Below are 17,031 nucleotides of genomic sequence, written 5' to 3'. Positions count from 1 at the left end.
GGCCCAGCTCCAGGTCCTCGTCACTCAGGCTCAGCAGCACCTGCTCTCCGAAGAGAGGAGCACTGAGCACCCAGGAGGGGGCTGGGGTGGGAGGAGGGACTCTTCTCAGCACTTAAGGCCTCCTAGGACCACTGCTAGCTGGGAACTGAGCCCCAGAGGTGTCTGCTGATGTGGGGCTGCCCGTCCCTGTCTCCCTGCCCACCTTCCTGTACGTCAGGGCCAGAGAGCACTTGGAGCATTTCTGTAGCCTACCCAGGAGCCTCTCCCCCATGAGGTGAGGCAGAATCCCAGTTCAGGCCAAATGAGCACTTAGTGGAACCCCACCTCCCTCCAGCCAGGTAAAGGATGGTTATTCCTATTTTAATAGAAGAGATCACTGAGGCTCAGAAGGGCTATGTGGGCACTGGAGCCTGAACCCAGGTCAGCAGGCACCTCCTCCTGACCCTGAGGTGGGAGGAGGATGCTGGTGGGGAACCAGGCCAGCCTCTGGGTTGGTCAAGCTCTTGGAGAGGGCTGCCCTACCTTCCCGCTCTTCACGTTCTCTGTGCAGGCCTTGACATACATGGGCATGGCCATGACGACCTCCAGCCAGGCCTGTACGGTGCCAGCCTTCCAGTGGGACATGGGTGTGGTCCTGACCAGCTCCACATGCTGCAGCCGGTCCATCTGCTCCTCACCCTCTGACAGGCTGAGGCTCTGCCGCGTGGGGCTGCACTGGCTGTCCGAGTCTGCAACACACAAGCACACACAGCCATGCTGGGGGGACTCGGGGCTGCGGGGCAGGCGTAAGGCAGTCCTCACCCCCGGGTGGAGAAGGAAGTCAATGGCTGCAGGGGGCAGGGGCTGGGCAGTCCTCATCCCTGGGTGGAGGAGGTCAGGGTTGCAGGGGCAGAAGCTGGGCAGTCCCACTCCCGGGGTGAGGGAGGAAGACAGAGATGTCTTCCTATACACTTCTTTCCAAAATCAAATGACTTTGTTTTGTTTTGCTCCCCCTCCATTACAAACATAATCCATTCCTCTCAAAAGGAAGAAGAAGGAAAAGAAGGAGGAAGAAAGGGAGGGTAAGGAGGGAGGGAGGAAGGAAGGAAGGAAGAAAAAAAGGAAACATCTTAATCCAGAAAGGAACAAAAATAAAACAGAATGTGAAAATCATCCAAAATCCCACACAACCCGGCAACAGCAGCTGTTAGTATTTAGCTAAATACTCTTTGAGATACACACACGCCCACTCTCAAAGACATACACAGACCCACACACTTACACAGTGCCTTCCGTTTTGTAGGATGCTTTTTTCTACTTACAATATGGAGGACATCATTCCATCTCAGTAAATAGAGATCTATTCTTTCTTTACATGGCCACGGAGGCTCCATAATTTATTCCCCTGTCTCCTATTGATGGTCATGGGGGTGGTTTCCCATTTTTCACTACTCTAAGCAAGGCTGTGGTAGTCATCTTTGGGCAACTGGGTGATTTGTTCTCTCAGGATAAATGGATACCAGCTCCAGTCCTTACCACGTGGAAGCCTGTTTCTGGAGCAGACCTCACAGACAAACAAAAAAAAAAGGTCTATCCACCAACATTGTCCAACTATTCTTTCATCTATGGCTGGTGGTACCAATAACCTGATAAAACATGTTAGACAAACTAAACCCAGAGAGGGAAAAATCCCTTTCTCTAAAAGACAGTTAAATAAAAACAAAAACAAACTCAATACCGTGAGAAAATTACAAGTATTAAAAAATAAGCTCAGAGGTGGGACCAAGATGGCAGCATAGCCAGATGCTTCTGGCGATCCCTTTTACAGCAAAGACCCAAAAAATCAAGTGAAGCGATTATATTTATGACAAGCTAGGAGCCCTGAACATCAAAGGCAAAGTTAGAAAAGAGACTAAGTGGCAGGAGGAGAGTGAGACCGTTCAGAAGCAGGAGTTACTGGATCTGAATCACCGGGAACCCTCAGGCATCATTCCCAGAGCAGCAGTGGCAGGCTGGTTCTAGCATTTGGCTGCAGTTTTCTCAGAAAGAAGCAGCCAGCGGCACAGCCTACTCACACCTCCGGAACCAGAGAAGAACGGCGCTCTCAGTAAAAGCTAAGTACTTGCGTATGTTTTACCATGCCCCCACCTCCCCCAAGCTGGCTTCAGTGGCTGTTGACTTTCCTGGGCCTGAGATAGGCCCATCTGAGTGCCCTGAGCCATTCTCCCAGCCTTGGAGAAGGAATAAATTTACAACAGGGGGAAAAGATAATTTGCCGATTCCCCTAACCTGGGGAGTTCAGGACAGAAGCGGCTCCTGTCCAGGCATAAACGGTCCATGGCCTTTGAATACCTTTCCCCCCTGCATGGAACTGTGTGGGCCTATCCCAGGAGAATAGGCTCTTGCTGGCAGACTGCGACTGTTTAAGCTGTGGGATGTGGGCGTGAGTGTTTGATGTTTGACACGGATTTGCCTATTAAACAGGATCCTCACCTACCCACATCAGGGGCCTAAGGACTGGTGGCTCCTCTCAGGTCACCCAGTCCCTGTGACAGGGGTCCAAGGATAACTGGTACCTCCCAGTCATTACAACCAAAAGCATTGGGTGCCCATGGTCCATCTGCAGAACCTACCCGCCTGGATGTTCTAGGGAACAGAGATGCCCTTTCCTCACAGACACGTGGGGGACAACTGTCAGCCCCCTGCACTGTTCAGAGCATGACCCCCTGCTGCAATCAGATGCCGGTACCTACACCAAACACCCCTGTCCCTCTAAGACTGTAGGACAGAGCCTGTGCCACACACTTGATGACCAGCTACCTGGACACCTGAGCTGAATCCATACAAGAAAAGCGAATGGACTCATAAGCTCATATACCTGATAACAGCTCTAGCCACCTGGTGACAGGACATCAGAGCCCCAAAGGCGAAAATAATCAAGCTAGCTCACTCAAGCAACCCATTTGGGCATATCAAAACAAAAGAAATTGAGAAAGTAGGATACTGTAAGCAAACATAAAATAAACCAATACAATAACTTATAGATGGCTCAGAAACAACAGTCAATATCAAACCACATAAAAAAAACAGACCATGATGGCTCCAACAAACTCTCAAGACAGATAATCAAAGGATCTTCTGGATGAAGGTGTCTTCCTAGAATTACTGGATGAAGAACTCAAAAGATTAATATACAGAACTCTTCAAGACATCAGGAAGGAGATCAGGCAATATGCAGAGCAAGCCAAGGAACACACTGATAAAACAGTTGAAGAAATTAAAAAGGCTCTTCAAGAACATCATGAAAAATTTAATAAGCTGCAAGAATCCATAGACACCAATCAGAAATTCAGAAGATTAACAATAAAATTACAGAATTAGACAACTCAATAGAAAGTCAGAGGAGCAGAAGCAAGCAAGTGGAAGGCAGAATTGGGGACCTTGAAGATAAATCACTTGGCACCAATATATCTGAAAAAAAATCTGATAAAAAGAATTAAAAAAAAAAAAAAATGAAGAAACCTTAAGAATCATGTGGGACTCTATCAAGAGAAATAACCTACAAGTGATTGGACTACCAGAACAGGAAGAGATAACAGAAAATACAGAGAGAATTTTTGAAGGTTTGTTGGCAGAAAACTTCCCTGATATCACGAAAGATATCAATCCAAGATGCTCATCGAACTCCACATAAGGTAGATTTTAGAAGAAAGTCACCAAGACATATTATAATCAAACTTGCCAAAACCAAAGATAAAAAGAGAATTTTAAGAGCAGCTAGGGATAAATGAAAAGTACCCACAAAGGACAGTCAATAAGAATAAGCTCGAACTACTCGTCAGAAGCCATGCAGGCAAGAAGGCAATGGGACGACTTATATTAAAAATTGGAGGAAAAAAATTGCCAGCCAAGAATCATATATCCAGTAAAACTGTCTCTCAAATATGAAGGTGAAATTAGGACATTTCCAGATAAACAGAAGTTTAAGCCAAACCAAAACTACAAGAAATACTAAAGGGAGTTCTTTGGTTAGAAAATCAATTACATCAGGTAACAACCCAAGACTAGAACACTGGGCAGAGCAATCAGATGTTAACCCAGACAGGGAAATCACAAAAATAAATCAAGATTAAAAAACTCTCAAAATGGGAAAATGGCGATGTCATTATGTAAAAGAAGACAACATTAAAATAATAAAGAGGGACTAAGAAATGTAGTCATAGATCTTTCATACGGAGAGAAAGACAAGGTCATTTAAAGAAATAAAAGTTAGGTTTAAACTTAGAAAAATAGGTGTAAATATTAAGGTAACCACAAAGGAGACTAACTTGTCCTACTCATCAAAATAAAATACAAGGAAAAAACAGAGACTCAGCAGAAACAAAATTAACAACAAATAAGAGGAAAAGACAATATATAAAGATAAACTACTCAGCAAAAAATATTAAGTGGGAAAAAGAAACTGTCAGCAACACACAAAGACATCAAAATGACAGCACTAAACTCATACCTATCCATAATCACACTGAATGTTAATGGACTAAGTGCACCGAGAAAGAGACAGAGAGTGGCAGAATGGATTAAAAAACACTACCCGTCTATATGCTGCCTACAAGAGACACACCTTAGACTTAGAGACACAAACAAACTAAAACTCAAAAGGTGGAGAAAAATATATCATGCAAACAACAATCAAAAAAGGGCAGGAGTGGCAATATTAATTTCTGACAAAATAGACTTCAAAGTTAAATCCACCACAAAGGATAAGGAAGGATACTATATATTGATTAAAGGGACAATATACCAGGAGGATATAACCATATTAAATATATATACACCCAATGACAGGGCTGCAAGATGCATGAAACAAACTCTAACAACATTGAAAAGTGAAACAGACAGCTACACAATTATAGTAGGAGACTTCAACACACCACTTTTGGTGAAGGACAGGACATCCAGAAAGAAGCACAATGAAGACACGGAAGATCTAAACTCCACCATCAACCAACTCTACCTTATAGACATATACAGAATGCTCCACCCAATGGCAGCCAAGTATACTTTCTTTTCTAGTGCACATGGAACATTCTCTAGAATAGATCACATATTAGGTCATAGAGCAAGCCTTAGCAGAATCCAAAACATCAAAATATTACAAAGCATCTTCTTTGACCATAAGGGCATAAAAATACAAATCAACAACAGAAAAAGCAGGGAAAAGAAATTAAACACTTGGAAACTGAACAATATCCTGCTCAAAAAAGACTGGGTCATAGAAGACATTAAGGATGGAATAAAGAAATTCATAGAATCCAATGAGAATGAAAACACTTCCTATCAGAACCTTTGGGACACAGCAAAAGCAGTACTCAGAGGTCAATTTATATCAGTAAATTCACACATTCAAAAAGAAGAAAGGGCCAAAATCAAAGAACTATCCCTACAACTTGAACAAATAGAAAGAGAGCAACAAAAGAAACCTTCAGGCACTAGAAGAAAACAATAAAAATTAGAGCTGAACTAAATGAAATAGAAAAACTACTGAAAGAGTTAACAAGACCAAAAGTTGATTCTTTGAAAAAATCAACAAAATTGATAAACCATTGGCCAAAATGACAAAAGAAAAACAGGGGAGGAAGCAAATAACCCAAATAAGAAATGAGATGGGTGATATTACAGCACACCCAACTGAAATTAAAAGAATAGTATCAGGTTACTACGAAAAATTGTATTCTAACAAATTTGAAAACCTCATAGAAATGGATGAATTCCTAGAAACACACTACCTACCTGAACTAACACAAACAGAGGTAGAACAACTAAATAGACCCATAACAAAAGAAGAGATTAAAAAGGTAATAAAAAATTCCCAACAACAAAAAAAAGCCCTGGCGTGGATGGCTTCACTGCAGAGTTCTACCAAACTTTCAGAGAAGAATTAACACCACTACTACTAAAGGTATTTCAGAGCATAGAAAAGACAGGATACTCCCAAACTCATTTTATGAAGCCAGCATACCCCTGATACTAAAACCATGTAAAGACACTACAAAAAAAAGAAAATTACAGACCTATATGAACTTAGATACAAAAATCCTCAACAAAATTCTAGCCAATAGAATTCAACAACATACCAAAAAAATAATTCACCATGACCAAATGGGTTTCGTTCGGGTATGCAGGGATGGTTCAACATTAGAAAAACAATTAATGCAATCCAGCACATAAATAAAAGACAAGAACCACATGATTTTACCAATCAATGCAGAAAAGGTATTTGACAAAGTTCAACAGCCATTCATGATAAAAACTCTCAGTAAAATAGGAATAGAAGGAAAATTCCTCAACGTAGTAAAGGGCATTGATACAAAGCCAACAGCCAACATCATCCTAAACGGAGAGAGCCTGAAAGCATTCCCCTTGAGATCAGGAACCAGGCAAGGATGCCCTTTATCACCACTCTATTCTGGAAACTCTATGGGGCAGTTCTACTCTGTCCTACAGGGTTGCTATGAGTCGGAATCGACTCGATGGCACTGGGTTTTACTGGGTATTCAACACTGTGCTGGAGGTCCTAGCCAGAGCAATTAGGGTAGATAAAGAAATAAAGGGCATCTAGATTGGTAAGGAAGAAGTAAAAATATCTCTATTTGCAGATGACATGATTTTGTACACAGAAAACCCTAAGGAATCCTCAAGAAAACTACTGAAACTAATAGAAGAGTTCAGCAAAGTATCAGGATACAAGATAAACATAAAATCAGTTGGATTCCTCTACAACAACAAAAAGAACATCAAAGAGGAAGTCACCAAATCAATACCATTTACACTAGCCCCCCAAAAGATAAAATATTTAGGAATAAATCTTACCAGAGATGTAAAAAAACCTATACAAAGAAAACTACAAGATACTACTGCAAGAAACTGAAAGAGACCTACATTAAGTGGAAAAACATGGCTTGCTCATGGATAGGAAGGCTTAACATTGTAAAAATGTTTATTTTACCAAAAGCTATCTATAGATACAATGGAATTCCGATCCAAATTCCAACGACTTTTTTTTAATGAGATGGAGAAACAAATCACCAATTTCATATGGAAGGGAAAGAGGCCCCAGATAAGTAAAAAAAAAAAAAAGCATTACAGAAAAAGAACAAAGTGGGAGGCCTCACTCTACCTGGTTTTAGAACCTATTATATGGCCACAGTAGTCAAAACAGCCTGGTACTGGTCCAACAGATACATAGACCAATGGAACAGAATTGAGAATCCAGACATAAATCCACCCACATATGAGCAGCTGATATTTGACAAAGGCCCAAAGTCAGTTAAATGGGGGAAAAGACAGCCTTTTTAACAAATGGTGCTGGCATAACTGGATACCCATCTGCAAAAATGTGAAACAAGATCCATACCTCACACCATGCACAAAAACTAACTCAAAATGGATCAAAGACCTAAATATAAAATCTAAAACGATAAAAATGATGGAAGAAAAAATAGGGACAATGCTAGGAGCCTTAATACATGGCATAAACAGTATACAAAACATTACTAACAATGCAGAAGAGAAACTAGATAACTGGGAGCTCCTAAAAATCAAACACCTATGCTCATCCAAAGACTTCACCAAAAGAGTAAAAAGATTGCCTACAGACTGGGAAAAAGTTTTTAGCTATGACATTTCTGATCAGCGCCTGATCTCTAAAATCTACATGATACAGCAGAAACTCAACTACAAAAAGACAAATAACCCACTTAAAAAACGGGCAAAATATATGAACAGACACTTCACTAAAGAAGACATTCAAGTGGCTAACACATACATGAGGAAATGCTCACGATCATTAGCCATTAGAGAAATGCAGATTAAAACTACAGTGAGATTCTTTCTCACTCCAACAAGGCTGGCATTAATCCAAAAAACACAAAATAATAAATGTTGAAGAGGTTGTGGAGAGACTGGAACACTTATACAGTGCTGGTGGGAGTGTAAAATGGTACAAGCACTTTGGAAATCAATTTGGCGCTTTCTTAAAAAACTAGAACTAGAACTACCTTACGATCCAGCAATCCCACTCCTTGGAATATATCCTAGAGAAATAACAGCCTTTACATGAACAGATATATGCACACCCATGTTCATTGCAGCAGTGTTTACAATAGCAAAAAGTTGGAAGCAACCAAGGTGCCCATCGATGGATGAATGGATAAATACACTACGGTATATTCACACAATGGAATACTACACATTGATAAAGAACAATGAAGAATCTGCGAAACATTTTATAACATGGAGGAATCTGGAAGGCATTATGCTGAGTGAAATTAGTCAGCTGCAAAAGGACAAATATTGTATAAAACCACTACTATAAAAACTCGAGAATAGTTTAAACAGGGAAGAGAATCTTCTTTGATGGTTACGAGAGGGGGGAGGGAAGGAGAGGGGTTTTCACTAATTAGATAGGAGATAAGAACTATTTTAGGTGAAGGGAAAGACAACACATAATACAGGAGAGGTCAGTACAGCTGGACTAAACCAAAAGCAAAGAAGTTTCCTGAATAAACTGAACGCTTCGATGGCCAGAGTAGCAGGGGCAGGTGTTTGGGGACCATGGTTTCAGGGGACATCTAAGTCAATTGGCATAATAAAATCTATTAAGAAAACATTCTTCATCCCACTTTGGAGAGTGGCGTCTGGGGTCTTAAACGCTAGGAAGCGGCCATCTATGATGCATCAATTGGTCTCAACCCACCTGGAGCAAAGGAGAATGAAGAACACCAAAGATACAGGGTAATTATGAGCCCAAGAGACAGAAAGAGCCACATAAACCAGAGACTACATCAACCTGAGACCAGAAGAGCTAGATGGTGCCCTGCCACAAGTGATGACTGCCCTGACAGGGAACACAACAAAGAACCCCTGAGGGAGCAGGAGAGCAGTGGGATGCACACCCCAAATTCTTGTAAAAGGACCAGACTTAATGGTCTGACTGAGATTAGAATGACCCCAGAGGTCATGGACCCCAGACTTTCTGTTAGCCCAAGACAGGAACCATTCATTCCTAAAGCTAAGTCTTCAGACAGGGATTGGACTAGACTATGGGATAGACAATGATACTTGTGAAGAATGAACTTCTTAGATCAAGTAGACATATGAGACTATGTTGGCATCTCCTGTCTGAAGGAGAGATGAGAGGGTAGAGAGGGTCAGAAGCTGACCGAATGGATGCAGGAAGAAATAAGAGGAGGGAAGGAGTGTGCTGTCTCTTTAGGGGGAGAGCAATTAGGAGTATATAGCAAGGTGTTTATAAATTTTTGTATGAGAGTCTGGCTTGATTTGTAAACTTTCACTTAATGCACAATAAAAAAAAAGACTTGATTAGGAATGACCCTGCTGACACTGTATATTCCAGACTCATTATTGTTGTTAGGTGCCGTCGAGTTGATTCCAATTCATAGCAACAGAATGAAACACTGCCCGGTCCTGTGTCATCCTCACATCATTGCCATGTTTCAACCCATTGTTGCAGCCACTGTGTCAACTCATCTTGTTGAGGGTCTTCCTCTTTTTCGATGACCCTCTACTTTACCAGGCATAGTGCCCTTCTCCAGGGACTGAGCCTTCCTGATAACGTGTCCAAAGTACGTGAGACGAAGTCTCGCCACCCTTACTTCTAAGGAGCATTCTGGCTGTATTTCTTCCAAGACAGATTTGTTCTTTCTTCTGGCAGCAGATGGTATATTAAATATTCTTCGCCAACACCATAATTCAGAGGCATCAATTCTTCTCCAGTCTTCCTTATTCACTGTCCAGCATTTGTATGCATAGGAGGCAACTGAAAAATACCTTGGATCAGGTGCATCTGAGTGAGTCCTCAAAGAGACATCTTTGGGTTTTAACACTTTGAAGAGGTTTTGGCGGCGTATTTGCCTAATGCAATACATCATTTGATTTCTTGACTGCTGCTTTCATGGGCATTGATTGTGGATCCAAGTAAAATGAAATCCTTGACAACTTCAATCTTTTCTCCATTTACCATAATGTTGCTTATCGGTCCAGTTGTTAGGATTTTTGTTTTCTTTATGTTGACGTGTAATCCATACTGAAGGCTGTGGTCTTTGATCTTCTTCAGTAAGTGCTTCAAGTCCTTTTCACTTTCAACAAGCAAGTTTGTATCATCTGCATAACATGGGTTGTTAATGAGTCTTCCTCCAATCCTAATGCCGAGCTCTTCTTCATATAGTCCAGCTTCTCAGATTATTTGCTCAGCATACAGATTGAGTAGGTATGGTGAAAAGATACGACCCTGAAGCACACCTTTCCTGACTTTAAACCATGCAGTATCTCTTTGTTCTGTTTGAACGATTGCCTCTTGGTCTATGTACAGGTTCCTCATGAGCACAATTAAGTGTTCTGGAATTCCCATTCTTCGTAATGTTATCCATAATTTGCTATCCATAATCTGAATGCCTTTGCATAATCAATAAAACACAGGTAAACATCGTCCTGGTATTCTCTGCTTTCAGCCAGGTTCCTTCTGACAATAGTACTGATATCCCTTGTTCCACGTCCTCTTCTGAATCTGGCTTGAATTTCTGGCAGTTCCCTGTAGATGTACTGCTGCAACTGCTTGAATTATCTTCAGCAAAAATGATCCTGTAAAAACCACTCACCCAATAAATACAAATAGGGGAGATAGTTAAAGCAATGGTTAGGAAGTACATACAAATATTAGTTACTGAGTTTGGGTGCTGAGAAGAATAAGGTCATTTTCTTCTAGCACTACGCCCTGGTGGTGTAGTGATTAAGTGCTCCGGCTGCTAACCAAAAGGCTGACAGTTTGAATGCACCAGGTGCTCTCTGGAAACTCCACAGAGCAGTTCAACTCTGTCCTAGGGGGTCGCTATGAGTTGGAATTGACTCGAAGGCAATGTTTTTTGTTGTTGTTGTTGTACCTTTATGCATTATCAAAGTTCTTTAACAAACATGTTTAATTTTTATAATTAAAAATTGAAAAAGATTAAAACATAGGAAGCATCATAAATGGTTATCGGTGAGAGTTTATTAGGATGAATAAGAGTTCATTCATATGCTGGAATATATGCAGTTAATAAAACATCTGTTGCAGGAGAATATTTGTTGACGTGGGAATATGTTCACAGTCTATTGCCAAGTGAAAAGGGAGAATATAAAAAAGCAGATACAAAGTAATTCTGTGTTTTTAAAATTTATTTATATAACTTTATATAGAGATGAAGCTCTGGTGGCACAGTGATTGAGAGCTACGGCTGCTAACCAAAAAGTCACAGTTAAAATCCATCAGCCGTTCCTTGGAAGCTCTACGGGAGAGTTCTGCTCTGTCCTGTAGGGTTGCTATGAGTTGGAATCGACTTGATGGCAATGAGTTTGGTTTTTTGGTTTTATACATCAAGGAAGCCCTAGTGGTGCAACAGTTAAGCACTTGGCTGCTAACCAAAAGGTTGGCAGTTCGAATCTGCTCAGTGGCTACGCAGGAGAAAAACCTGGCGATCTGCTCCCGTAAAGATTACAGCCTAGAAAATTCTAGGGGGCAGTTCTCTGTCATATGGGGTTACCATGAGTTAGCATTCGCTTAACGGCACCCAACAACAACCACATATATGTATATACACACACACACATACATAATATATGAAATAGTTTTTATTTTAAAAAATGTTTTTAAAATATGTGATCATGATATATAAATATATTCATCTATTGTATAAAATATAACATACATAATTTTCTATAACTCTAATATGTAATTATATATATACTATTTTTTTTTATACTAGCTAAAGGAGCCCTCGTGGCACAGTGGTTAAGAGCTCAGGTGCTAACCAAAAGGTCAGCAGTTTGAATCCACCAGCCGCTCCTTGGAAAACCTGTGGGGCAGTTTCACTCTGTCCTATAGGGTCTCTGTGAGTCAGAATTGACTCAATGACAAAGGTTTTTTTTCTTTTTTTGATGGGTAAATGTTAAAAGTCTTTACCTCTAGAAAGGGACAGTGGGTAATTGTAAGTGTGTGTGTATGTGTGTGAATTGAGTGTGTACGGAGGAGCGTACAGGAGTGTGGGTGTGCGTGTAAGCTTGAGAGTGCATGATGTGTGAATGTGTGTATACTTCCCTGTTTCCCAACTTTTTGCATTGACTTATTTTTGAAACTAGAAATACAAGTCTAGAGATACTACTTTCTCAAGTTACGCAGTCTCCTTCCCGCCCTCCATTTTCCGCTCCTTGCACGACTCTAAAAAGGCTGCAGCAGCCTGATGACCACACACTCACCCATCACCCCCAGCACCAGAGAACCTTTCTTCCAAACGCCTGGGGCCTCTAACTGTCCAGCCGAGGGCCCTTCGGAGCCCACAGCCACCTTGCCTAGAAGACAACTCCCTGGACCAAGAGGGCCCCCCAGGCAGAGCAGCCCAACTCTGGGTGGATGTGGATGACATCTCATGCTTCAGTTTCCACCTCTAAAGCTGGCATAATGCTGCTTTCTGCTGCCTGCCTCCTCCCTGGGCCGCTGCGGGGCCTCAGGGACAGTGTGGGTGTCATTGAAGGGGCTGTCTATGCCAGCCTGGGGAGGCTTTGAGTGGTCACTACCAACATTATGTCATTTCCCTTTTCAGGTGGGTGCAAGGCCTCTTTCCCCTGGGAAATGGCAGGTGGGCACAGAACTCTGCAGGTGGCTGGCTGAGCACACCTGTTGCCATGGCACCCAGAGTAGAAAACCCAGCAACAGCTGCCTCTGTGGTACCACTTGGGCCCCCCACGCAGGAGCACAGACCTGCACCAAGGAGCCCGTTCTGCTGGTGGCCAGACCCAGGGACGCATGGAGCTTGCAGGGAGGTCTTTCTGATCAGGCCCACAACACCCAGTTCACAGGGCTTGACCACCTGCCCCCAAGCAGGGCATCCTTTCTGGGCTGGAGGGAGCTGAGAGCCCCCCAGGGGCCTTCAGCCTTCCCAACCTTTTTTTTATCTTGTTTCTGCGGCTGAGTCCTACCCCCATGTCTTTGTTATCCAGTGCTGCTATAACAGAAATACCACAAGTGGATGGCTTTAACAAACAACTTTTATTCTCTCACAGTCTAGTAGGCTACAAGTCCAAATTCAAGGTGTCAGCTCCAGGGGAAGGCCTTCTCTCTCTGTTGGCTCTAGAGGAAGGTCCTTGTCATTGATCTTCCCCTGGTCGAGGAGGTTTTCAGGCACAGGGACCCTGGGTCCAAAGGAGGCGCTGTGCTCCTAGTGCTGCTTTCTTGGTGGTATGGGGTCCCCCCGTCTCTCTGTGCACTTCTCTCTTTTATATCTCAAAAGAGGTTGGCTTAAGACACAATCTAATTTTGTAGATCTCATCAACATAACTGCTGCTAATCCACCTCATTAACATCACAGTGATAGGATTTACAACACATAGGGAAATCACATCACAGGACAAAATGGTGGACAATCACACAATATGGGGAATCATGGCCTAGCCAAATTGATACATGTATTTTGGGGGGACACAGTTCAATACATGACACCCCATTACATGCATCTGGGGTGATGAGAGATGACATCTGGCCAAGTCTGGTTTCCCCAAATTCCAAGACATGGCCTTTGTTGACCATTGGGCCAGGACTTGGAGATGAACAGACTTTGGCGTTGGCCAAATATCTTTACCTCTCAAAGCCTCTGTGTCTTCATCTATAAAATGGGTATAACAATAATATCTACCTCTTAGGCTGATGTGAGACCCTGTGTGTGAAGTTCTCGCCCATAGTGGGCACCCAAGTGAGGCTAATATTGGGAATAACAGGGATTCCCCTGGGGCTTGGGAACTTTTTGGCCTGTCACTTCCTCTGTCAAACTGCATTCTGGGGGTGAAATACGTCTTGAGTTCTTGCTCCTGCCCGGAGAGGAAGCCCAGTCCCACTTGTTGACTAGCCCAGTTGGGAAGAAATTCATTGTCTCAGCCGGACCCTGGCCTGGTCGAGGCGTTGAGGTAGGAGGTGGGATATGGCTTTGTAGTGCTTGGCTGTTGCTCCTCAAGGAAGGGAGACAAGGAGGCGTGAGAAGGGGGAAGAAAGAGGAAGATGAGAAGCAGGAGCCAGAGAGAGAGATAGAGAGAAAGGAAGGAAGAGAGACTCAAAGAGAAAGGCTTTAGGAGAAAAATGTTGCTAGGTGCCATCGAGTTGATTTCAACTCATAGCAACCCCATGTTACAGAGTAAAATTGCCCCCATGGGGTTTTCTAGGCTATAATCTTTACGGGAGTAGATTGCCAGGTCTTTTTCCCGTGGTTCAAACCACCAATCCTTTGATTAGCAGCCAAGTGCTTAACCATTGCACCACCAGGAGAGACATAGTGGCACAGAGACAGAAACAGCAAAGACAAAAAGATAAACAGGTAGAGGAAAGAGAAAAGAAAACAGAGTGGGGGCAGAGATGGAACGAGAGATAAGCAGATAGAGAGACAAAGTAAAAAAGCAAACTTCAGGCGTGTGTGTGTTTTTCTGAGTGCGATGTGTTTTGTGAGTGTGTGTGTGGGCTATTGTGTAGCTAACAGGCCTCAGGCCCACGCAGGGAAGCCATTTTACAATTCACATTATTTATGGGGCCTAGGCTGTTAGGCTGTAGGAATGCCACAGGCAGAGCAGGTTTGTAGCCACAAACCACACATTTTGGTTTCTGAGAAAAGAGAGCTTATTCTCCAGCACATCTTCACCCCACACCCCATGGCTGATCTCCAAGGAGATGATACTGCGGAAGGACTGGGTGCTGGAATCCCTCTTTGGGCTCATAAACTATTAATTAAAGGCCATTTTCAAAATACGGGCACTTCAGTGCCAGATTTTATGCCGTGGATCCCATCAATTGTGGCTTTTTATTTCCTCTCCTTCTCAGCCCTGAAAGTGGAAATAACTCATGTTTATAGCCAGGCTGCTCAGTGGAGGGGCTGCGGAGTCACAGGGGCAGCTCATTCCTCGGTGGAGTCTGAGGAGGTGCCACTGAGAGGCAGCCACTGAAGCCTTCTGAACACCAGGAGGGCGGGGGAACTTTGGGATGAGAGGTTTTGTGTTCTCCCACACATCGCCAACACACATACACAGACACACACGCATATTCACGCACTCTCACACACAGATACATACATTCACACACTCACCTATACTTACAGACGTACCCTTTCACAGACACACTTACACGTACGTTCTCTCTCTCTCACACGTGCACCACAGAATGTTAGTCACTGAGGTTCTCCCATACTGAGCCTACAGTATTTGCCTTGGTGAACTAAGGCCCACGGCCAAATCCAGCCCTCTGCTTGTTCTTGTAAATAAAATTTTATTGGCACACAGCCATGTCTGTTTGTTTATGTGTTTGTCTAAGGCTACTTTCAGACTGCGCTACTTTCTCCACAACACTTCTTTCCCACCACAACGGCAGAGTTGAGTAGTTTCACATGTGGCCATGGAGCACTTGAAAAGTGGCTAATTCGCACTGAGAATGCTGAAAGGGCAAAATCACATCGGGTTTTGAAGGCTTAGTTAAGAAAAGAAAAAAAGAAAAGTTAAACATCTCATTAAGTTTTATACACCTACTCCTCACTTATCAACTATCTCATCTGACATTTTGAATTTACGGCAATAGTAAAAAATCTATTATTCAACTATATCGTGGATTAACAACATACTTTTGGCAGTAACAAACACCAAAGTATGAGGTGAGAGTAACGTTGGCTGTGATGGTTAAGGTTATGTGTCCACTTTGTTGGGCCATGATTCTCAGTGGTTTGGCAGTTATGTAATGATGTAGTCATCCTCCATTTTGTGATTCGATGTGGCCATCCTCCATTTTTGCATAATGCTGATGATGTTTGTGTAACGACTTGGTCTTTGGAACTTGATCATATTGATAAGTGAGGAGTGGGTGTATTTATATATAAGATTTATAATTTTGAATTATATAAAATCCATAATTGTCAAAATTTTTATATTGATTACATGTCCAAATGATAATATTTTTGATATATTGGATTAAATAAAATATATTATTAAATTAATTTCACTTGTTTCTTTAATGTGGCTAGTAGTAACTCTAAAATTACGTATGTGGCTTGCATACATTTCTCTTGGACAGTGCTGATCGAGACGGAAGACTGATTTTATTTTGTTTCCTAATTCCATTTCCTGCCTTTCACCTCCTCCCTGTTGGTTTGGAACTTAAGCACTCTATTTCAATGCTTTTGGTGTAAACTATGTGTCTCAGGTCCCACCCCAGATCTGATCAGAAACTCTGGGAGTGGGGCCCAGCATCCTGTGTTTTAAAAAGATCTCTGGGTGAGTCTGATGTATGCTGAAGTTCTAGAAACACTGCTTTGATGGTTTGGTTACCCTTGAAAAATTACTATGCACCTTTGATGTAATAAAACTTGGGTTTGATCAATATCTTAATGCCCTCTTTTAAAACATATTAATTCTGATTACTTTTCCTGACTTACATGCTGCCATTGTTCAGTATTTTAGTTCTGTTCTTTTCTTTAACCTCACGATTTAAACATTATCATCATTTTATACTGATAATGTTTGCTTAAAATAATTTACCTGTATGTTTACCAATTTATTTGTTCATCATTTTTTCTTGTATCTCAGATCTTTCTGCTGAGATAATTTCCCTTCGTCCTGAGAGTATCATTTAAAAATCTCCTTTAATTAAAAAATTTTTAGTGGTAAGTTTTTTCAATGTTTCTTTATCTGAAAAAGTCTTCATTTTGTTCTTGTTCTTCAAAAAGAGTTCTGCTGAGTACAGTCTGAGGCTAACTGTTATCTTCTTTTAGCACTTCGGAAGCATTACTATACTATCTTCTACCCTCCTTTTTGAAGGGAAGTCAGCTGCCAGTCTAATTGGTGTTCTTTTATTAACTACTTTTAAGATCTTCTCTTTGTCTTTGGTGTTCTGCAGTTTCACAAGGATATGGTTAGATGTGGATTTTATTTATTCGAATTGATATAAATTGTACATCCTGTATCTGCAGAATCAGT

The 17,031-nt window shown here is 42.0% G+C and overlaps 1 protein-coding gene across 1 annotated transcript in view; it reads right to left on the bottom strand.

Moving 5' to 3' along the window:
• Nucleotides 1–480: 480 nt before the first annotated feature.
• Nucleotides 481–17,031, bottom strand: part of KAZN (kazrin, periplakin interacting protein) — a 161,824-nt gene continuing 145,273 nt past the window's right edge. Inside the window, exon 10 of the mRNA XM_064281322.1 lies at nt 481–728. Within this exon, the coding sequence (XP_064137392.1) occupies nt 496–728 (233 nt within the window). The 3' untranslated portion in view covers nt 481–495. The remainder of the gene's footprint in view (nt 729–17,031) is intronic.

Source organism: Loxodonta africana, chromosome 3 (assembly GCF_030014295.1).
Source record: "Loxodonta africana isolate mLoxAfr1 chromosome 3, mLoxAfr1.hap2, whole genome shotgun sequence".
NCBI lineage: Eukaryota > Metazoa > Chordata > Mammalia > Proboscidea > Elephantidae > Loxodonta > Loxodonta africana.
This window is presented reverse-complemented; position numbering and strand designations above follow the sequence as displayed.